This window comes from Penicillium subrubescens (assembly GCF_028828155.1).
Source record: "Penicillium subrubescens strain IBT 31985 chromosome Unknown utg000002l_segment0_segment0, whole genome shotgun sequence".
Classification (NCBI taxonomy): Eukaryota; Fungi; Ascomycota; class Eurotiomycetes; order Eurotiales; family Aspergillaceae; genus Penicillium; species Penicillium subrubescens.
Genome location: NW_026643152.1, coordinates 6,201,861 through 6,223,667, shown reverse-complemented (window position 1 = coordinate 6,223,667; position 21,807 = coordinate 6,201,861). Strand labels below are relative to the sequence as shown.

The following is a 21,807-nucleotide window of genomic DNA, read 5'->3' as shown; positions in this document are numbered from 1 at the left end:
GAGATGGACTCTTGGGATTCTTGGCTGTTTCATCGGGGTCGAGGCTTCGGCTTCCGAGGTGACGCCGACTTAGGGATGAAGACAAGAACGTGTTTTGTCCGACTATTGGGGTTCTAGATCTCGGATCGTAGCGATCGTTGAGTGAGGCGACCTCGTAGACATCGCTCGCCACCATCTGGACTACTAGACTCGGGTCCAGAAACTGGCAAGGCATCAACTCCAGCTCAAGTCAGCAGCACAAGACTCTATTCGCAGAGAATATCATGAAAAGAGGAGATCAATGTCATGTCGTACAAAAAACCTGTTTTCGGTTCAATTGTAAGGTAAAATGATTCTAGTAGGTAGCCTATTATAGCATGAGAGGTGGATACACTAGAAGAAAAGACACGCCGGGGGGTTTTGCTCCAAAAGAGGGGGGGGAAAAAGTAAATGCATCATATATTTCACTTCATGCTCATCACACGTAACCTAGCAAGGATGTTAGTATCATGCCCAATCAAGAAGAACAAGAGTGATTGGATTGTCATCGAGTCGAGCTCTTCAAGAAGTCTCGGCCTCAAGTCCAATTCCACAAAACATGTAGAGAGAAACGTACCCTTCCGCGCGCCCTGGAAGAAGAAGCGCACCACAAAGACCTGCAGAGCAGCCATGGACACCATCATCAAGCTCTCAATCACACTGAAGTTGAAAATCCGACGCTCGGTACTGCGGACGGTACTGAAGTTACGGTTCTCGCGAGTACGGAAGTACTTCTGGTTGCGTGAGATGGTTGACAGCTGTGCGGACAGCTTGTAGATGGATTCCTCGAGGTTGGTGGTTTGCTCGGGGCTGGCACCCTGGCGGGAGGGGAGTTGGGCGCGCTGTTCATTCTCGACCTAAACATGTGGAATTTAGCATAATTTCAAAACCGTCGGGGTAAGGCTAGGGTGTAATTGGGGGGGGATGTAGGGGTCATGTTGATGCTTGGGTGGATGGGTTTGCGGGGAGTAAACAACGTACGGCAATCTCGAAATCAACCATCTTCTCGGCAAACGTGGACATCTCATTGTTGAAGCAGAACTGGTATTCGCCGATGCTCTGCGCCGTGAAAACGAAGTCGCCCTGGCGTTCCTTTGTTCCATCCATCACGATCTTGCCGCCGGGTGCGGTGACGGTGTAGTCAACATCGAAGGAACCACCCGATTGGACCTACACGAACAAGCAATGTTAGATGTCGCTGATCGCTCCAATTTCGCACAGTAGCCAGATGTCTCTAGTCATGAGAAATAAAAACATTGATAGAGTACTAACCGCAAAGTAGAATGCCACCTTGGCATTGGCCTGCTCAACATTGGTGTAGAAGCATGCCTTCTCGTTGGCCTCAAGCCTGTAGGTCAAGGCAGTGGCACTGACGGAGGAGACCAAAGAGGCCAGGCAGGCGAGGAGAGCGAACCGCATTATGCCTGGATTGAGGGAATATTGATGGGTTGGACGGGGAAAGATCGCAGGGTCTCGGGGAATCGCGTGTAAGGAGTTCTGGCCAGCTTGGAGGCTCGGTGTTTGTTCCGTTTGCACTCAAACACCCAAACAACCTTGCAGCCTCACAAACTCAATTGGTTCATTGTTGTATTGCATCTTCTCTGTCTACTACTATGAAGACTATAGGGAATACGGGAAGCTCGAAGGAAATAAGAGAAATTCACAAAACAGAAGAAATTTAAGATTGGAAGAAGAAGAAAATATAGCATAATCATCGCATCAAGCTGTCAACTGCTCATGTACTGAATCGCAGCATCAAGCCCGCCAGCAAAACCCCACAGCGCCCCGGAAATTACTTTATCGAATGAAGAAGCTCTCACTCTTACCCCAGAATCCACGACTCTTACCGGGATGATCAAGTCCCAGGTAGTCGTCAGGACCGATCACATCAGAGAGAATATCATCTAGGTATAAAGTCAGCAGTTGTACTTGCAAGTGGCCTGGTCACAAACTAAGATGAGCCCGAAACAGTACTAGCACTTACCATCGTCAAGATACTTGGGGGTAGTGAAGGAAGCACGGGGGACGACAGCAAACTTGATCTTCTCAAATGGCTTGCCCTTGATGCCCGTACGCTTGGAGAGGCGTTCCTTGGTCTCCTTGAAAATCTCACCCTGCTAGATAGTCAGTCATCTCGTAGCCAAACATCAAGGGTTCCCTGAAGTAGCACTCACCGGTTTCACAACAAACTTGAACGGCACTCCGTGAGTACGGTTAGGCTCCCGGTCAAAGTTGAAAGCGCTAACCAATCGGTCGTCATCTTCCATGTTGAGCTCCTCGGCCGGTACCCTCGGCGCATAAAGCGTTGAGTACTCGTTGATTGCAGACACATTAGTGTCGTCCTTGAGCTCCTTGTACAACTTGCCACTGTGCGCCTCGAAGAGCCTCAGCTCTTGAACGACCTTCTCATCGAGGTTCGCCTTCTTTTGCAAGGCAGCAATGAGCTCGGAGACGGTTCCGTTGCGAGCCACCAGGACCTCTACGACTTCCTATAGAACTATCAGTTAATCAATTCATGAAAATCATGCACACAGCACCAACTTACCTCTTTCGTAATGCCTTCCGGCAGCAACGTCACCTTGAAAGACTTCTTGCTCTCGTAGTCACTCAAGCTCATGTCCAAGACCTCGTAGTACAAAGCATCGGACCGATGCATGGTATACCCATAAGCACCATATTGACCATTGAGAATTTGAGCAAGAGTAGAAGTGGTAGTCCGCTTGAGGAAAGCCTTGGCCTTGCCGGTGCTGGCCATGACGGGAGCAAATCGGAGGTGGGTAGGCTCCACATTCAGATGTTCGGCCACCTTCTTCGACCACTGATCATAGGTCATCTTCCGGCTAAGAGTCAGGGTGAACTCATCACCGTCGCCTGCCTTGATAGGAGCAAATGTGACGCCCATGCGGTTCAGAAGGTAATCGTAGTATTGTCTGGCATCGGTGTAAAGCGCCGTAGAAGGAAGCTCTGAGTCCTTAACCGTTCGCTGGAAAGTGATGATATCACCGTCCTGGATCTCCGACTGCTGGAAGGTCTGCTTGGGCTTCATCACATCGATCATAGTGTGCTTAATCTCCTCGAACAGCATGAAGTCTGTTCCAGCAGGCCAGTTCATCTTCGAAAGAATGATAGGCGCCAAGTCTTGCACCTTTTGGTTCTTGCGAACATAGACGGGGCCAATGCCGGACAGGTTTTGCGTGGCCACGTCGAAGTTCTTCAGGAAAATCAAGACCGACTCATTATCAGACCATTCTTGAGGCTTTCCATCAGGGCCTAGAGGCGAGACCTCCATCCAGAGTCGGAAGAGGTTACCGCGGGTGCCGAACTTGGTGCAAGCTTCCTCGACCGTCATTTCATTGTCGGCGATGACCTGGTCAGGTCGGGTCGTCTTGTTTTGGCGGCTAACCATAACCCAGAATCGGATAGAGTTTACATTGAGACCGTGCTCTTCGGCAATCTCCTGTGCAAACTCACCCACCTTCTTGTTGCGGCGAACCCGGTATTGAGCTGGGAGAGCAGGGTCTTCAGCTGGGAGGTCCGCACTGGTCAGATCAAAGCCGTGGTGATGCTGGAAGGTTTGCTCGGTCAAAACACCAATGTTCATGTACAGATGGGCCTCCTCCTTCTCCTTCTGCCTCTGCAACATCTCCGCTCGGTCTTCGGCGATGCGCTGTTCTAGAGTCAAAAGTTAGCCTCGCGGGTCGTAAACTTGTGAATCGTTTAGTCTTACCAATGTGAGAGGGAACATCATCTTTAGTGATGGGGAGAAGAACCTTGTCCGATCGGGTCTTCCGGACATAAACCAACATGTAGGCATTCATAGACCGCTTGGTGGAGTACTTTTGAGTATAGGGCTGACGAACACCGGTAGCCCCGTTGGCAAATTCGTACTCTCCTCCATAGTTTTCTTCTAGGACCTCCTTCTCGGTGACCCGGTTGACCCGGTCATCGTCAAAGCGGTACCAGTGTCCATCCTTGGTCGGCTTCAAGAATGCATAGTAGTGACCAGCATCCAAGCTACCACTGTGGACGAGCACACCATGCAGCTCATACTCCCATGACTCCGACATGTCAGCATTACCAGAGAGATACGGAGCGGCATCAAACTCCATCGGGAAGACGTGGCGGTCGTTGACCTTCATCATCGTCAGGGCGTTAAGGTCGTATTCAAATCGTTTCAAATGAAGATGCAGGACTGGCGGGAAGCTCTCGAAAATGACACCTTTCTTGGCATCCTGAAGACCGTATGGAGCACCCGCGTCGTACTTGTTCTCGCCTTCCAGTGTCTCGACCTGAATGTAGTCCCGGAAACTGTCATCCAGGGTCTTGTTCCCCCGAACGTTCAACTGAATATCCCAGAAGTCTTCGATACGAGAGGACTCGTAATCGACATTGATGCAGGAGATATAAGTCTTGGTCTTTCCGACGAACAATTCAGGCAGAGCCTTTTCAGCAACGGTGCCCTTCATCTTCTCCTCCAAGCGCTCCATAAGCTTTCGTGACAGCTCTTGAACATCTTGCTGCTCAAACGCCTGTCTCGAGTCCCATCCAAAGGAATTGGTCAGTTCGGTCGTCGACACTGCTTTTTGCATGGTCTGTAGGTTGTAGAAGAGTCTCTGCAGAGTCCAAGCACTGTTTTCGCCAGAGGCATCCTCCTCGGTAGGGATGTCATATACAGCCTACAGAAAAGAAAATTAGATCTGACAAGGGAGTGAAATCACATCTATCCGAAACATACCTTGCGGAAAGCATTGGTGAAGTATAGAGATTGCAGGAGGGAGTTGAGGTAGCAAGTGGCACCCTGGTTGCGGAGGCCCACCATACCGGTCTCCTTCTTGGAGTCGTAGCTGGAGATACCGTTAGCTCTACGGGTCTCTTCAAGTCAATTTCGTCCAATACTGACTTCTGGAAGCTGTGCCAGAGGACACCAGTAGGATCCTTGACCACGCGGACATAGGCGGTAATGTTGGCCTCCTCATCCTGAACGAGCGGGACATTCTTGCCTTCCCACGCATCGTTGAACAGGCTTCGGAGGTCATAAAATCGAGTGAAACCCCAGTCGCCCTCATCAGCAGTGAAGCGGTGGGTTGCGACTAGAATTCAATAGTTAGCCTATCCGTTGTCGCCCAATGCAGCGGCCAAAAAGGACAATCTTACCATGAGAGACGTAGATTGAGGGATCCTTCACATTGGACAAAACCAATGCGAACTGTACGCAGGCATACCAGTTCTCTGGCGGTTCACCCTCCCATGCATGCTCAAGGTAGAATGAGGCATGCTCCGAGTGGTTTCCGTAGGGGTAGAAAAGAATACGCCTGTTCTTGCGTCAGAAATTCGTCCCAATTTTTTGCTTATTTTTCCAGTAGTCTGGGAGAGAACTGCTACCCACCAAGGCGACCCGCCGCACTTGAAGGCCGGGCCGTGCGACTTCTTATCCATCTTCCTCCAGTTTTCGATGTGCCATGTGTTGTGCACCTCCTCAAGGGTCTCAAGATCGGGGTTCTTGGGGAGGACTCGCGCCATCATTGCCGCATCTAAGACAAGGTTGCAGACCTCGGTCAGCCATCTTCCCAAACATCGGAATCTTAAAATGCATGTTATTCCACAACACTCCTCGACCAGCGATCACAAAGCTTTTCGGTTGAGTAAGATGTTTTCTCTGAGCGTCTCACACCAGCTTTATTTTCGCAGGGAGTCGGCCAGGGTAACAAAAAAAACAGGTCGACCGGCTGAGAGAGGAAACAGGTGTGAACTCGAAATGAACAACATGAAAGAAACGTACGGTCAGCGGCGGACAGCGCAGGCTCGGGCTCATCGGAGCCGGAGCGGGAGACGACGACGACATCTGTCTTCTCATTGGAATATTGATCATAGTCGTCGACAAGCATCTCGTTCTCCGCGAGCTGGGGGGATTGAGACGGTTAGATCTGCAATGACGACACACGCGAGGGGCACGGTCGGCACGGGCAAAAGGCCAAAACTCACGTTTTCCATGGCGAAAGGGGCCCTCCCGTCCAGCCGGAAGACACCTGTCGGAATGAGGGGGCGAAAGAGTGAAGGGGGGGGAAGGGAAATCGACGAGGGTAAAATGAAGCGGAGTTGTCGTGGTCGGGAGGATTTTGATCTGAACCCGCAGAATGGGGAGTGCAGTGAGTTGAGAGGGTCCGAAAGCTAGCGGTGGCGGAGCCCGTGGAGCCGTTGGAGACTCGGCAGTACTAAGTAAGAAGTGATTGATTTGATTTGTTTCCCTCTTGACAATGACGAATGTCAAAGAAAAGGGAAAAGAGAGAAATGTGAGATTTTGGAGGAAGAATGATAAGGTATTGAATGTATCTTCAGACAGAAGAAGGTTTGGTACCAGGAAAGTTCGAGCGGGTCAAGGAGATGTGATGTGAGAGTTGGCTGATTATTGTGCCAGCCGGTGTGGTTGGTGATTTTACTATTACTACTATTACTACTTGCTTCTTGCGTAGGCCGAGCAGGTTTGTAGTAAATAGTAACTTCTAGAATAATATGAGGATTCATGATATATATAGGCATTCGATGATACGTATTAATTTATATCTTTAAAAATACTCTCACTTTACACATTCTAACATCCTTTCAAATACAAATCAGTTGTTCTATATAGGCGAACTCTTCAGACCCTAGCGGCAGCCACGGACACTAACGAAGCACCAACAGTCGCCTTACCCCAGACATAATTAAACAGGAAAATTGTACAGACTTGACTGATCAACCACATACTGTATATAGATTCAACCCATTTATCTATTACACATTACAATTATTACTACATATGTATATCACTCTACACTATACATGTTCCACTCTCTTAAACTCTCGGCCCTAGGAAGCTTTCTCCATATGTCACATGCTTCACCGCCCTCCAAAGCGGGCAGCACATGCAAACAGCTTCTCGTTCTCCTCATTTCCTATGTCCTCCATCGCATGGCTCCTTGGCTTCCCCAGACTAACTGGGTCCTGCGTGGAGCACAATGCGGTCGAGTCGTCCCACCAGATGCTGGAATAGCTTCCGGTGTGCTCCCAACCCACGCTTCTATTCCACCGTGCGGCAGCAACAGCCGCCGCCGTGGCGGCCCGTCTCCGCCTTGGATGAGTATGATTCACGAGCTTTCCCCGGGTGCGGATTTTCGAGACTAACTCGCCCACTTTTGCATATAGATGGGTGGAACGTCAAGCACGCCCGATTAGTTTACGCCAGTTGACTTTTTCGGTCGTACCTTGACTGAACCAAGACTTATTAGCTCGGCCAATTATGTGCGGACCGAGCTACCTACTCGGTATGTACATGATGATGGGGGTGGGATGAGAATTGAGACAACGTGGGGAATCCATATCACATGGCTAACCTTGTCATTAATGCAGTCTTGCCCATCGCCTACGAGATATTCAGCAGCTGCCCTACGTGGTTGTCGCCAACCCACACCTCTCCCTCGTCTACGAGCTATATTATAAGGCATTCGAACGGTTCCGGGTAATCCCCGAGATCTGTAGCCTCGATGACAATGATCGGTTCTGTGATGTTCTCCGAGAAATGCTGAGAGAGCACCTGGTGGTGATCCCCAATCTGGCGATGGGGGTCCTGGAGTGCCGTGATCTCGTGCCACCAAACGAGATGGACAAATTCATGAACACCCTTCTGCGGGCGGTATGTTTCATGGCCCAACCATTCAGATACTTAGAACATAAAGCTGATCTGCTGTAGCGAATTTCTCGACGGGTCATTGCAGAGCAACACCTCGCTCTCACCGAGACCTTCAACTCGCCCTGGCATTTCCCAGACTCTCATGAACGAACGGACATGAACGCAGACTTTGTCGGTGAGGTCTTCTTAAAATGCAAGGCCAAACAGGTTGTGGAGCGCTGCGGGCGAGTTGCGCAGGATCTCATGCGCCAGACCTCGCAAACTGCGCAGCTTCCCGAAATCAACGTCCAGGGTCATCTGGATGCCACTTTCCCGTACATCCTGAGTCACCTGGAGTACATTGTCGGGGAGCTGCTGCGCAACTCGGTGCAGGCCGTCGTCGAGAAATACCACGATTCCTCGCAGCCACCGCCACCCATCGAAGTGCTGATTTGCGAAACGCCGCAGCACGTGATCATGCGCATCTCCGATCAGGGCGGCGGGATCCCGCGGGAGATCCTCCCGTATCTGTGGTCCTTCAGCAAGGGACCACGCACAAAGACTCGGCTGGAAAATCTGGGTCAAGTCCCCGCAATGGCGGCCACCATGCAAGAGCTGAAAGTGTCGGAACACAAGTATGAACGTGAGGCCTGGCACGAAGGATCGCTCGACTCACTGACATCGCGGCCGCCAAACCTGCGACTGGGCATGGGACTGCCGATGAGCCGGGTATATGCCGAGTACTGGGCAGGCAGTCTGGAGCTGCACAGTCTCGAAGGTTATGGTGTGGATGCCTTTCTACAGATCTCGAAGCTGGGGAACAAGAACGAGCAGGTGACGACTCGGGCGGCCATGGACGCGGTGTGAGAGGGGTGTTTCTCTCTAGTCATGTCTTGGTTATTGTCGTTCGCCTCTGTGTTCCCCAAGCTCGGCTGTTTCGGTTATGTACTTTCAAGGGGCGTACAAGGGATTGAATCTGTATGCCCTGTATGACCTCCACCGCAAGTACTGCTGTATATGTCTTATGGTGCATCAAAAGTACCCCAAGTCATTGAGAGGGGTATGACGTCAGTGGGTCAATCCGCCAATCGGCGTCCAGCCCCCGAGATCAGCTTCCTCAGCCCTACGAAATGCTTCAAGTTTCTCGATTTATTACTACGAGCACGAGAGACTTTTTTGTACTACTGCACTAGTACCAAGATAACCCCTGCAGGGTGCCCGGTTCAGACTTGCCTTGCTAATTAGCTTGCCAAGCTCACGTGGATTCTTTGCATCCCAGCCTTACCACAGACAGACGGCAGGAGCCTGGCACCACCACTGACGTCTTCGCCGATCATTTGATCATGAACCGCCTTGAATCCTCCAAGGACGAAAACATTCCTATTTATATCTTCCTTCCCCTCTTCACCATTTTTCTCCTCTGCTTTCGAGCCACCGCCGACCTACAAAGCCCTCCCGAATCCGACACGAGTACACAGTGACTACCCTTTTCGTCAACCACGAACAACCTACTTCCACAGCCTTTATTTTCTCAACTCCATCATGGCGGGTACCTGTTCGATGCTGTGTTTAATCATCATCACTATCTTTAGTGAGTGTACCCTTTTCCCGCGATCGCTTTCCACCGGGCGCGATTCTCAGGGCTGTACTTAGGACAGGCGAGTTTTCTGCTGCCTAGACGCCAAGCACCCGACCCAGCAAAAAGCCAAAAAGTACATGGCTGACCCTTTCTCTAGTTCCTCCGCTCGGAGTCTTCCTCATTTCCGGCTGTGGCGTTGATTTCTGGATCAACATCCTCCTTACCATCCTCGGGTGAGTCTATACTTCAGCCATCGTCCAGATCCACATATATCTTTGCCTCTACCGCCTTCTTCATATTTCTATACTTCCCAGAGAAATGAGCTAATTGTATCGTTCCACTATAGGTACTTCCCCGGGCACATTCACGCCTTTTATCTGGAATATGTGTACTATGATCGCCGCAACCGGGATCCTATAACTCGCGCGACCCAGCGACCTGCGCCGGGTGTTTACTCGGATCGCATTCAGAGTGGCGGTCACTCTCACGCCCGCAACTATGGCACTGTCTGAGCGATTTGTTCTAGTGACATTCTGCATTCGATGATAATGTGCGTTGCCGGTGTTTATCCTTGTGGTTCGAGCTTTCACCTGTGACTCTACTTAGTCTACATGTGCTCGGGGTTCAACCACCATGCGTATTGTTTACATCCCCGAGTACCACAATAGCGAACAACTTATCCATAATTTCCGTTCTAAAGAACCGCCTTCAAGTGACCGGAAAAGTAAACCATGATCTTGTTTATATTCATATAGCCAATCCATTTCCAAATCCCAAGTCCCAATAATGAGGACTTTCAATACCCATACACAAATCAAATCCCCTACATCAATCCCTCTCACTGCGCACTCGCACTCGCACTCGCCTGCCCCTCAACCTTCTTCCCCTTCAAAGCCGGGAAATCAAAAACCTCACTACTAACAATATGCCCCTCCGTCCTGGGTACCGCCCCGGTCTTAGGAGCCCACCACAGCGCCCCAACCCACGGCTGCACATTCCAACCCACTGACAACGTCACATTCTGTCTCTCTGCCAATCGCCCTGTAATATCGCTAATCTGATACTTGGCCTTTTGGCCTCGCAGACGCAAAGCGCCGGGAGTAACGGGCTCCGCAACCTTCTTATTCTTAGACGCAGTGTTGGTTTTGGTCTTCTTGGCGTTGCGCTTTCCAGCAGTCGCCTTGCCCTTCGAAGAACTCGAAGAAGTAAGGGATTCAGGTAGCAAAGCGGTAGCTTTTTCAACCAGATTCTCCCATGAATACGGGGATGGCGAGGCCGGGATAATCGAGTCCCAGATTATAGCTTCGGAGGCACGGGTTTGAGTGTTGGTGTTGTCGGAGGAGGAGTATGTGGCGTAGACGTAGACGAAGAGTTGTTTTGTGTTCCAGTTGAAGAGGGGGGTTAGGTCTGCGTCGAGGTCGAAGCGGATTTGGGCGTATTCTTCGCGTTTGGTGGAGTAGTAGTGTGGTCGGCCTTTGACGCTGTTTGTATTAGAAAGGAAGGAATTAGCTTTGGTTTCTTGTTATTTGCTTTCTCTGTGGATTTTGGTGTAGCCCTGTCGCTTGCTGTTGTGTGCTTCCCGGAGAGGTAATGCACCAGCTAGTGCGAGATGCGAATGCAATACTTACACCTGGACATTCTTCAACTGCACCGAAGCTGTTGTTGTGTCGGTGGGAAATAGGAGCACCGAGAGCGCGGCGAATCCAGCTACCACCAGTGCGACAGTAGTAAAAAAGCCGAAGACAGCCTGTAGGCGATTGAGGGAGGAATGCATTGCGGCTCGGGGCGAAGAGGTGTGGTTCTTGTCCACACGAGGTTCGCGGGTTGGAATTGATTCAAGGGAGTGGAGATGAAGCCAGCTGGGCGTGTTTGGAGCTTATCGGCGGGTGCGATAAGCAGCGATAAGCGGGATGTTGTATAGTTCCGATGACTCGAGTTGTTACCTCGGATTTGATCTTTCCTTTCTTCCACGATTGATCTCTAAGTTCTATCTTACGCTCAGATACATATCCCTAAAATCTAACTACGCTATACTGCACGGCCTACTAGCTGTCCTCACAATCTACCATCTCACCATGGGCGACCATATCCTCTTCTGCTATGGTATTTACCCCGAATTGCACGCCCCCTCAATCAACATCCACAACATAGATGAATCACTAACGATACCCCAGGAACCCTAATAGCACCACAAATGCTTCACCGTGTAATCCATGGCAGCCCCAATCCAGAACCCTGGCAAAAAGCACTCATCCGCTTCCAACCCGCCCTCCTCCACGGCTATCGACGCCATCGAGTGCGGGGCGCAGATTATCCAGGCATCGTGGCCGAGACAGACCCCAAGACTGAGTCTGAATCCGCAGAGTCTGCCGTGCTAGGCGTTCTTGTCTACGGCCTCACAGACGGAGACATATATCGCTTGGACAAGTACGAGGGGGGCGAGTACGTGAAAGAAACCGTCAACGTGCGGGCGTTGCGTACATCGGTGCAAGACGGTGATGTTGGTGGGGAGGAGAAGGTTGAGGAGGCTTCTTCGGAATCGCAATTGCGGGATATGCTTCGTGCAGCGGGGTCGAATGTTGCTGATGAAGGGGATGAGGTGGTTGCTGCTACTTATGTGTGGATTGCGGGGAAGGAGAGGCTTGAGGAAGAGGAGTGGGATTTTGAGACGTTTAGACGGGATAAGCTTGCGTGGTGGGTTGGGGCGAGGGAGAGTGAGTGGTAGGATAGAGAGAGAGAGATAGAGAGAGCATGGTTAGTTAAAATCTAGTACATAGCGAAGAGGTAAATCTAGAAGGTTAGAGTTGATGATTGCTCCATTGAAGAAGGGAAGAGTACTCAGTGGGAAAGAAGAGACCCAGGTATCCGATCTGATCTCTATCATGCATTCATGGCAACAACAAATCACAGATTCCAAGTCTTCTAGACTCATCCGGCGCCTCTATCCCGTACTAGGAAACTATTTCACATGCAAAACCGAAGCAAGAATGGGGGAAACAATGAACAAGAAAAGAAAAAAACACCAGAACAGCTTGCCTATGCTTTGGATTAACACCACACCGGCCAAAATGCTAAATACTTGATAATGCTGGAAAGTTACCAAGAGAAAAACAAGAAGAGATAATAATAGAAAAAGGAAAAGCTGTGAATGTATTCAAACCCTTCGGTTTAGACCTCGCGGACTCTGTCGTACTTGCTTCAATTCCTTTCGTGGAGGTGTACAAGGGACTTGAATTTCGACCCGTGGAAATTGGTCCTCGGTATCAAGATCGCCGGGTGCACCGGTGTTGTCAGGGGTGGCGGGTCTCTTGTGCTCACGTCTGTCTCCCGGAACTTCGTCCCTGGCCTGTTTAGACTTCCTTTCCTTCCTTCGGTCGGGTTTTGGTTCTGGGCTTGGAGGAGCAGCGATCTCCTGACTGTCAGGGATCTCCTCTAGCTCACTAAGAGGAAGACGAGATCGGGGTGGTTCAGGCGTAGATGGTCGGATCGCTGGCTTGGTTGATTTTTGGAGGGGTAGTGCAGCCGTAGGCACCAAGATAGGCATATCTGTACCTTCGTTGTCGCTCGTATTCTCTTCTTCCTGCGGAGAGCGGTCATGCACGGGTCCTTCCTCCGCATCCTCCTTCACCTTCAAAGAAGTGGGCTCGGACCCTTCAATCTTCTTTGTCTCTTCATCAACCTCCCCCTGAGGCGGCCGAGGCGGTCCCAGCAAGAACGAAATAGGCTGCCGATCCACCATCAAATCCTCCTTCATATCACTCCCCTGCTCCATATACAGCTGATCAAGGAAATCTCTCATGCGCAATCGAAGAAGCCCGGACCCAAGCGGAGGCCAATCCTGTTCCACATTCATCTCTCTTTGAAGAACCTTGACAACAAACTCATCAGGACTGCGCACAAAGTTCTCCAAGTATGCCAGCAGATATAATCCGCAGTCTGAGTAGTTAGGCTGCAAGGGAATGTTCTGCGCACGCATGCCCTTGATCACCGATGATGCGTTCTTGATCTCCACGTTCAGCTTGTTTTTCGCTTCTTTGCAGATATACTCGCGCAGGAGTCTGACCGTTGGGGAGCGGTTGGCATCGAGTGAGTCGAAGGTGATAATGGCTGTTTGTTCAGGGTCCAATTTGACCCCGCCTCGCTTTTTCCCGGACTTTCCCTTGCTAAGCTGCTTCGGAGTGGATTTCGCCTGGCTGGGGGCGAGCGTCTCTGCAAGCGAGGGAGGGGATTTTTCATGATCCGGTCCGATATCCTTTCTTGGAGAGGGCTTCTTCTGATCCTCCGCCTCGGCAGAAGCATTCTTCTCTTCTAAAAGAGTCATAGACGCAAAAGACTGCCGTGCCTCCTCGGACGGTGGAGACGTGGAAGCCGGATTTTGTTTCCTTGCTGACTCTTCCTCGGAAAGTCTTGCAGAAGCAGGCGCTGTTTCCGGTTCGGGAGACTCGAGGATCTCTTGCACTTCCTTTGCTGGTCCACGCGGAGACTCCTTGTCACTGGCAAGCGCAGAGGAGGCATCCGAGTTCTTAACAGGACCTAGCGCCAGACTGGGCAGGTTGCAAATAATAGCAACATACCAATGCGCATTCTGATTGATAGGAACAACGATATAATCGTAGCTGAAGAGATTGACTTTGCTCGTCCACTTTTCAACCCCATCGTAGTTGATCTCGCGCGAGCCCTTGTTCGTAAGCGTGGCGAAGAAGTAAGAGTTGAAAAAGTAGACCCGTTTCGCAGCGTCGGGATTCGTTCGTTCCAGGTGATCTTGCAAGAAGCGTGTGTAAAAGGCGATCAGGTTATCATTGAGGAACTCGTTCTCGCGCAGTCGGTCACGATCATCGACGTTGACTTCCTCCTTTTTCTTTCCGATTTTGGGATAGACCAAGGGTTTCTTCCATTTCTTTCGGAACGGGTCATTTTGCAGAGCGGAATCGGATTTGTTTGTAGACGTGTCATTGTCATCCAGTCTTTCTTTCCATCGGGTCGTGTTCCTTGTTGACCGTCGTGTCTCGGTTTCGCCGGGACCTTTCGAAACGAACTTCTTCACTGGAATTTCGACTCCAACTTCCTTGGATTTCGGCTTTTCTTTTGTCGTCCCTTGGGCCGGTCCGGCGGTGTTCATGGACTTGGAACCATCTTGAGTTTCACGTTTCTTTCGATCTTGATCTTGTTCCTCGGACTCGCTGGCAGAGCCTTCTAACATTGAAGAAAGCTTTTTGCCTTTGGTGTGCTGGACAGCTGAAGATATGGGCGGTAGTGGATCGGCTTCGGTAATCGGTTGCAAAGGGGATCTGGCGGGAGTGAGACGTTGGCGCATGTCATGGTCGTAGATAGAGAAAGCGTCGTCCAGCCATTTCCTATTTGAGCTGTTAGTCCAGTGACCCCACCCTGACTGAATTGAATCAAATACGCACGACTCCTTATCTTGAACCCTGCCACCCTCTTCTCTCATTTGGTTCACAAATGCCTCCTTGCTGCTTCTTAGCGAGAAATGAATGTCAAATTTGGAGCCCGGAGCTCCTTCGTAGCCATTTAATAGCAACCGCACTTTCTTGCTGTTCGCCGCCTGGTAAATGACCCTCACATGACGGAAAAGAACCTCTTCCGGTCCGACACTGGTGATGTCTTTTCCAAGCACAATCCTATCGGGACACATATAAATGACCGCATCTTCCCCTTCTTCAACAAGCTTGTGAATAGGGCCAAACCGTATGGACTGAATGAAGAGAGCACGGTGCTCTGGGTCCTGTTGCCCACGCTTGACCTTTTTCTTCTTGCGGGATGGCAAGAACGATGCCGGCTCAATGTCAGATGGAGAACGTTTCCTCGAAGGTGACAGCACAGTGTCCTCCTGGGGGTTTTGAGGGCGTTTCTGGGGGCTTTTCTCTGCGAGATGCTTCGGAGGCGGACGAGTCGTCACGTCACCCTGTAGTTCATCCGGGCTATCACCAGATTCAGAAGCAGCTGGTGGCCTTTTCGACGGAGTCAAGGGCTGTGTCACAGTCTGAGGTTGAACGTCCCCAGAATGATTTTGTTCTGGATCTGGGACCTCGATATTCCCCAATGGAGCGCGTGGTTTGGGAAACTCAAGAGTGACCTGTGTACGAGGTTTGTTGGTATAATCAAGAGAGGACCCCGAGGAGCGCCTCTGAGCAGCTGCTTCCCGAGTAAAGAATTCATCCGCAGAGCTGGCGGCAGATGGCCGACGATCTCCCGGGTGAGGGTTGTGTGTTCTTTCGAGTATGGCTTCCACGCCCCGAAATTCCGAGACGAAGGGGGCGCGGCCTTTCTTCTTGGGGTTTGTTGCCGAGACGTTTGAGACTGGCGAAAGTCGGGATGACCGATGCTCAGAAGGCGAGATTTCAGAAGCGACTGAGCCAGCCGCATTCTCATGTGTTAAGTCAACTGGTCTCGGGCCCTCATGATGCCGCCGCCGCTTATTAGGACGATCTGACTCCTGAAAGTCATGTGTATCTTCCAGTTGTCGATAGGTCCTGTTGATAAACCCATCGGCATTTTTGGATTTCCCCGACGCGCGGATTGGTCCGCTCTGGCGCGCATGAGATATCCTGTCGGTAGGTTGAAACGCCGCGGAAGCCTAAAGTTGCCAGATATTAGCCGCGATTTCCCACCTGCTGCAAGAGATAGCAATCAACACGTACACCCGGCTTGTTTTTATTTGCTCGAATAGCTCCCGGTTTGATTTCGTATGCACCTTTGGGCTTGCTATCGCCGAAGAAACTTCCATTAGCATAGATGCCCTCCCCGCAAGCCCCCCGATCTCCATTCGACGAGGGGTCATACCGATGAATCGCTCCTGGAAGCAAGCGAGCCTCATCTTCCCGATCCTTATTCAACATCTGCGAATGGTTGCCCAGCCTGCGCGCAGGGTATATCAGCGACGGTCTGCTTGCAAAGCCGTATTGCGAAGGCATATCTACCGGGCACTGGAGCCTATGACAGAAAGCGGAGGCGAATACCGCAATTGTCCACGGGAGGGGACAGATCCAGTCGTAAAGGAAGGTTTGTTGGCATAACTTTGAGTGATCTAGCAGCACGGCGAGTTTTAGTACTGAAAAAAAGTCCAGGAGGAAAAAAAAAAAGTCCACGGGGTATACAACAAGCGGAGGATCTGTTTCTTCGCCAGACGCGGTGTATCTTAGGGCCAAAAAAGGTACAGCAGCAAGCTGAAACTGAGACAAGACCGAATCGAAGCAGACGAGGTGTTCAGATAGCTTGTGCAAGCTAGTACATACCTGCGGAGCAGCGATATCGCGCGGTGATTGGAAGCTGAGATCCGGCCGGTGGTCGTCGTCGTCGTCGTCGTCGTCTTCCAAGCCCAAAGAGAACTCGTTCTTAGCTCTCTTTATACGCCGCCGAGATCCAGCAGTTGGTGATGGCGGGGGACGACGACGTGGGGAGGGAGAATGGGCGCGCCGTTGCGAAAATGAATTGCGGCGGCGTTCGTCTAGCGGCCGTTGAGGATCGTTGTCACTTCGGGAAAGACGCGGCGATGAGTTGAAGGAGGCAAATGCCGCGCTAAGACTTTGAAAGAATGAAGACATCCAGACCCAGTCGGGATTATAGCAGGACCATGCTCGTCAAGTGTGTCATCCTGCAGTAGGGAGTTTTAAATCTGTTTAGTCGCAAGTATGTGGTTGCTTTTGCGGTATCATCCTATCGCGGGCGGTCAGTTATTTATGCCTGGATTTTCAGGCCGCATTGATGATGTCTCTGCGAACGGGCGCCACTGGGCCTATCACAACGTGGTCTATAGAATTACAAAGAACAAAAGGCGAACGAGTTGAGTCTTAGAGGTTCATTGAATGCATCAGAGAGCTATCAGTCATAAGTGGTTGATCAGGAGCCACCCACAAAGGTAACCTGCAAGAGAGAGATATTTGGACATCCAGGCAAAGTGCGCCGGCTGCAGTCAAAAGCTGCAGTGGTTTTGGTGTGTAGAAAGTAAAAAAGAAAAAGAAAAAGAAGCATCGCACATAAGCTCAATGGTAAATAGAAAGAAAAAGAAGGCAGAACAAACATAATCAGTTCACTCAAGACATTAAATCAAATCAAAACCGCTGAGTTCGCCTCGATGCCCGCCATCCCCCAGACCCAAACGCGTCCCAATGAGTAGCAAGTTGTGCATGATATCTTTTTTTGTGTTGGCTTTACTATACAGGGCTCAAGGCCGAGAATGTCGAGACCAGGCTTTACAGGGCGGCGGTTCCCTTGCCTTTGTCCGAGTCGTCATGGCCAGTGCGTCGCCGCTCTGATCCTTGGTGGCCCGTTGGGTTGGTGCCAGAAGTTTGGGACTTTTCGTGGCGGGCCTGGTCAATAGCAGAGCGCTGGGCAATGCTGTCATCGTGGCTCTTCCACATGATGTTGGTGTCTGCGGGGAAGGCGAGCATGCGCTTGATCGTTTCTCTGTTGGAAAATAATTAGTTTGATGTCCCGGTTGTACAGTCATTCAATCGTGGGCAATATGGGAAGTCATACCTGATCTTAATGTTCCGCCCACCATCGTTCTTGGTCCACACACTTAGAACGTCCTCACCACCCCGCACGCTCAACACGGCACCGCAAACTTCGTCACCAGCCTCGGCAAATTGGTCACCCACCAAGGCGAGCAGCAAATCCTCCCAGTATCGATCGGCGACACCCTTCTTCAACCGGACAATCCACTTGCCACCTCTCTTGTTCGCCTCGTCCTCCCAGACAGGACGGATACCCTTCTTGAAAATGTGGTAGTCCGACACCGTAGGGAGCAGCGAAGGTCGCTTGAGGTGCGAGTACACTGCCCAGAAGCTCTCCACCGACGATATCGAGGCGAGCGGCACTGTCGACTTTTCATAGTCGGAGTACTTGGGTGTGGGTGGGCGGTACCAGACGATCCAGGTGGACTTGAGAGCGTGCTCTCCGAGACCAGCGGGACCGTTGGCGTGCGACTTGGACCGCAGCAAGTCTTCCTGCTCTGCCGAGATATCGCGCTTCTCTCCCGGCGCCTTCACTTCTGACGAGCCACCCGGTGTCTTGGGTGCGCCGAACGAAGCGAAAGCGCCGGAGCCGAGCCCGAATGCCGACGAGGCATTGGTGGAGGGCGAGGAGACACCGGCGGATAGAGGGGAGATGGCATTAAAGGGATTTGAGCGACCGTGGGAGCTGTCAGGGCCGAATCGTTTGGATGGGCGGGGCAGGTCAACGCGGGCACCGTCCTTGCCGTCCGTCCCGGACATGGAGAGGGACAATTTGGAGGAGCTGGAGAGGAGAGAGAGGGCATGCGATTAGCTATGCTACCGGGGCGGACATCCTAGTACACTCCACGGGTGCTTACTTTGCTCGACGAGTCCACAGGTTGGCATTATCCATAACGGCGGGTGAGACAGCCCGAGACACGAGCGGTCATGCGGGAGGAACAAAGAGCGCGGGAAGACGACAGGACACCCCAGAGAGACAAGTCGCAGAGACCGATCAGATAAAGGGATTACGGATTGTAGCGACTGGGAGTTTAAATGGGCGAGAGCAATCGAAGAGGGGTGGATGGAGGCGGAGGAAGCGGGTGAGGTGGCGGGGATATAGGTTCGGGAGCCGAGTGATGTCGTTGAGCAAGGGCGGATGGAGGTAGGTAATAAGAATCTGGATGGTCAAAAGAGGGGCAATGAATATGGTCGAGGGAAGTGCGGTGTCGAATGTTCGAGTGTTTGGTGGGGGTTGAAGAACAGAGGTCGAGAGGAGGGGGGAGATCGGTTGAAGAGATGGAAAGTGAAGCAGACAAATGCCAAATGCAAATGGATTTGGATTTGGATTTGGATTTGGATAGTCGACCTGCCTGGAGCCAAAGCTCCATCCAACCCAGCCCTCGAGCCAATCACAACTCGTCTCGCCTGCCGCCCGCACCGTCTTTTTTCCAGTCCGCCGCCTTTTATTTTCCTTTTCGTCGCTTTATTTCTTCTTTTCTTCTTCACCCAAGACCACCTACTCAAATCACCGCCAGGGTCTGTCCTTTCCCACTACCCTGGCGTTTCCGCCGTGTGTGTCGAGAATAAAATGTCGCTTCTAAAACCATCATCACGAGGGCTCTTCTGAGCTTCCCAGGATGCGTTGATGACCTGACAGACGAGACATTCCTTTTGTGATTATCCCCGACGTGTTGAGGAGAAACTCGGTCCATGATGTTGGACCTTAACCTGGTAGGGTACGTTCCCCCCCCGATAGCTACTTTCTTCCCAATCTATCAATGCAATCAATCAAAATCAATTCAAAATTTGTTTTCTACATGACGAAATCTTTATGAGCTCTCTGGTAATCCGAGGCCTCAACCGCCTTCAATATACACTTGGCTGGTTGGGCGTGAGGTCAACAGGCAAAGTCTGATACTACACAAAACATACCTTGATGGCACCAATTACTTGCTGGGAACTTGGATCGGCTTGATGCTAACAAGACCATTCGGTAGCTTTCCATTCTGTTTATTTTCTTTTAAGGCCCCTGAAAGCTGTGGAGGCAACAACTGCATGGCCGCAGCTTTAACCTTCAAACACCCTCGTGTCCTCCTACCTCTTACGTCTTTATCAATCTATATCTTTCCAATAGCTTTAGACTATCTAGAATCTACATCTATGAAGGCTGAGGCTAATTGCACAACAACTTGTGCTTCTGCACGATACACTAGGCCCGTTTTGGACATAGCAGACAATAGCTATTTCTGAACCCTCGGCATCTAAACTGGAGAAACGGCTTTACTATGTAAATACGTATGCTTCGACTTCCTTTTTTGTGTAATCTTGGTGACGGTAACACTGCCGCCTCGGGACATAATCGGCCTCGGGAACACAGGGTGAGTTAGTTGGTCACCTCGCCAGCCCTGATGGAGCAAATTAAGCAGCTCCATGAGCAACCTGATCGCTCACCCAAATGCTCAGGCTGATTAGCCATTTGATGTCATTTTGCCTCACTTTGATACCAACGCTCTCGTCTTAACAGCGGATAAAAAGGTGTCCTGATGAGCTTTTACCATAACACGACACATTTTAGTCGTTAATAAGTCGCGAGAGTGGTTATAGACTGCACTGCAATATTTTGGCCTCCATTGCGCCGACTTGAGTGGTAGCCTTTCGCGCACTGTATCTGGTACATTGATGGATCTGTAATGAAATAAACTTCGTATGAACTCGACATATAATGATCCTGACATCATTCCAGCTCGTGGGTATGCCGCTGTGTCTGTCTATTCTTCGGCCTGTCGCCCGCAAGCTCAGCAGGTTTTATACTATCTTCAGCTGATAGTTCGTGCTTTTGACCATCGATTCCTAGTTCTGGTAGCTCCGGGAATGCGTTTTTTCTTCCATTGTCTTCCTGTGCAAACGTTCTCTGCTTCCGGTTGTAGCGATATAGAAGAGAAGCTGCGAGTGCTAAGAGAAGCACACCTAGTGCGACTCCGACTCCGGTTCCCACTGATGTCCCCCACAGAAAAGCCCGCAGATTTTGCTTTCGATGGCGTACTTGTAGTGTTTGAGGCATTGTATGTAGAGCTCGATGACGGGCTTGGCGAAGTGGTGCGTGATGTGGAGGTGCTCAAGGTACTCGCGTCGGTCTGGGTTTGAGTGACGACGACTACCGAGATGGAGCTTGATGTTGGTTCAGTAGGTGACACTTCAGTCGAGGAGACTATGGAAGTTATCGGGACCGCTGACATATTTATCAAAGCAGAGGAATACCCCAGAAAGAGTGTCAGGAAGGTGGGCAATATCAGTAGGATGGGAAATCAGGGGCTGGAGAAAATAAATAGACTACCGATATCTAGAATAGGGCGCCGAAGACGCTAAGCTCAGTCTACTAGTCTAGGGGCTTAAGCCATGCTAGTTGATGTAGGCTATCCTAAATCACGTTAGAAGCATGTGATAGGTTTTGCTATTGGCTAGCTAGAGTAGTATGAAACCAGGTATAGGCAGGGTTTTCTGACTGTCTACAGTGTACACCTTACTATCATGGATATCGTTGTCGCGATAGGACTATAAGGGATGTGGCCTGTGAGGTATGCTGTGTGATTAAGCTTTGACTCACAGGATCTGTAACGGTGGTGGTAAAGGAAGCGTAATTATTTGACTGTTTGGAGCGCGGATGGGCTCGAAGTTAATTAGTTCGTACATACCTATGCAGTTGGTGGGTGGAGGCCAGAAAGCGAGGTCTTCTCGGCTAGCGAAGCTGGGTCCGGATCCGCATTTTGATTTCGTTGGGTAAACGAAGGTCACGGAAAACTAAAAGAACGAAAAGAAGCGGTACTGACGCTAAAAAAGCTCTAATGAGCTAATGAGAGGACGCGCTTAACGGCCTTAGACGAAGCATACTAACTAGGAGCTATAGTTAACGGAGGTAGGATCTTTGAGTATCAGAGAAGCGAACTTGAGTAGGTCTAGCAAATAATAGAAGAACCTTTCCTATTTTGCAATTGTCGGCTACAATCGGATAACATCAAATGCGAGATATGATGACATCCCTGTTTGTCTACCCTGAGTACCCTACGTGAAGTGTGAGCAGATCCTGAATGTGAAGGATTATGTGTAAGGAT

The 21,807-nt window shown here is 50.7% G+C and overlaps 8 protein-coding genes across 8 annotated transcripts; 3 read left to right on the top strand and 5 right to left on the bottom strand.

Annotated features, from left to right (window-relative positions):
- Positions 1-457: 457 nt before the first annotated feature.
- N7473_003574 (p24 family protein) lies at positions 458-1,437 on the bottom strand (the record flags this gene model as incomplete). Its single annotated transcript, XM_057149514.1, has 4 exons — positions 458-468; positions 596-875; positions 1,000-1,188; positions 1,291-1,437. The coding sequence occupies 4 exons, from the start codon at positions 1,435-1,437 to the stop codon at positions 458-460; spliced, it is 627 nt and encodes a 208-aa protein (XP_057013168.1).
- A 378-nt stretch (positions 1,438-1,815) lies between these two features.
- Positions 1,816-6,009, bottom strand: N7473_003573 (ubiquitin-specific protease UBP15; the record flags this gene model as incomplete). The annotated part of the gene is made up of 11 exons (XM_057149513.1): positions 1,816-1,922; positions 2,003-2,132; positions 2,193-2,507; positions 2,564-3,690; positions 3,746-4,694; positions 4,754-4,862; positions 4,919-5,108; positions 5,173-5,330; positions 5,405-5,549; positions 5,798-5,918; positions 6,001-6,009. 11 exons carry the CDS (start codon positions 6,007-6,009, stop codon positions 1,816-1,818), a joined length of 3,360 nt encoding a protein of 1,119 aa, XP_057013167.1.
- Positions 6,010-6,973: 964 nt separating this feature from the next.
- N7473_003572 (protein kinase PKP2) lies at positions 6,974-8,530 on the top strand (the record flags this gene model as incomplete). The annotated part of the gene is made up of 4 exons (XM_057149512.1): positions 6,974-7,135; positions 7,284-7,319; positions 7,405-7,687; positions 7,745-8,530. The coding sequence occupies exons 1-4, from the start codon at positions 7,014-7,016 to the stop codon at positions 8,528-8,530; spliced, it is 1,227 nt and encodes a 408-aa protein (XP_057013166.1). The 5' UTR covers positions 6,974-7,013.
- A 675-nt stretch (positions 8,531-9,205) lies between these two features.
- Positions 9,206-9,754, top strand: N7473_003571 (YqaE/Pmp3 family membrane protein; the record flags this gene model as incomplete). The annotated part of the gene is made up of 3 exons (XM_057149511.1): positions 9,206-9,254; positions 9,400-9,475; positions 9,589-9,754. The coding sequence occupies 3 exons, from the start codon at positions 9,206-9,208 to the stop codon at positions 9,752-9,754; spliced, it is 291 nt and encodes a 96-aa protein (XP_057013165.1).
- Positions 9,755-10,080: 326 nt separating this feature from the next.
- On the bottom strand, positions 10,081-11,016 carry N7473_003570 (signal peptidase complex subunit SPC3; the record flags this gene model as incomplete). The annotated part of the gene is made up of 2 exons (XM_057149510.1): positions 10,081-10,723; positions 10,871-11,016. 2 exons carry the CDS (start codon positions 11,014-11,016, stop codon positions 10,081-10,083), a joined length of 789 nt encoding a protein of 262 aa, XP_057013164.1.
- Positions 11,017-11,317: 301 nt separating this feature from the next.
- Positions 11,318-11,967, top strand: N7473_003569 (gamma-glutamylcyclotransferase family protein; the record flags this gene model as incomplete). The annotated part of the gene is made up of 2 exons (XM_057149509.1): positions 11,318-11,345; positions 11,417-11,967. 2 exons carry the CDS (start codon positions 11,318-11,320, stop codon positions 11,965-11,967), a joined length of 579 nt encoding a protein of 192 aa, XP_057013163.1.
- Positions 11,968-12,396: 429 nt separating this feature from the next.
- Positions 12,397-16,804, bottom strand: N7473_003568 (uncharacterized protein; the record flags this gene model as incomplete). Its single annotated transcript, XM_057149508.1, has 6 exons — positions 12,397-14,596; positions 14,654-15,837; positions 15,902-15,965; positions 16,044-16,118; positions 16,181-16,287; positions 16,496-16,804. The coding sequence occupies 6 exons, from the start codon at positions 16,802-16,804 to the stop codon at positions 12,397-12,399; spliced, it is 3,939 nt and encodes a 1,312-aa protein (XP_057013162.1).
- Positions 16,805-17,452: 648 nt separating this feature from the next.
- Positions 17,453-18,608, bottom strand: N7473_003567 (eukaryotic translation initiation factor 4E; the record flags this gene model as incomplete). The annotated part of the gene is made up of 3 exons (XM_057149507.1): positions 17,453-17,666; positions 17,739-18,497; positions 18,574-18,608. The coding sequence occupies 3 exons, from the start codon at positions 18,606-18,608 to the stop codon at positions 17,453-17,455; spliced, it is 1,008 nt and encodes a 335-aa protein (XP_057013161.1).
- Between the last annotated feature and the right edge of the window lie 3,199 nt (positions 18,609-21,807).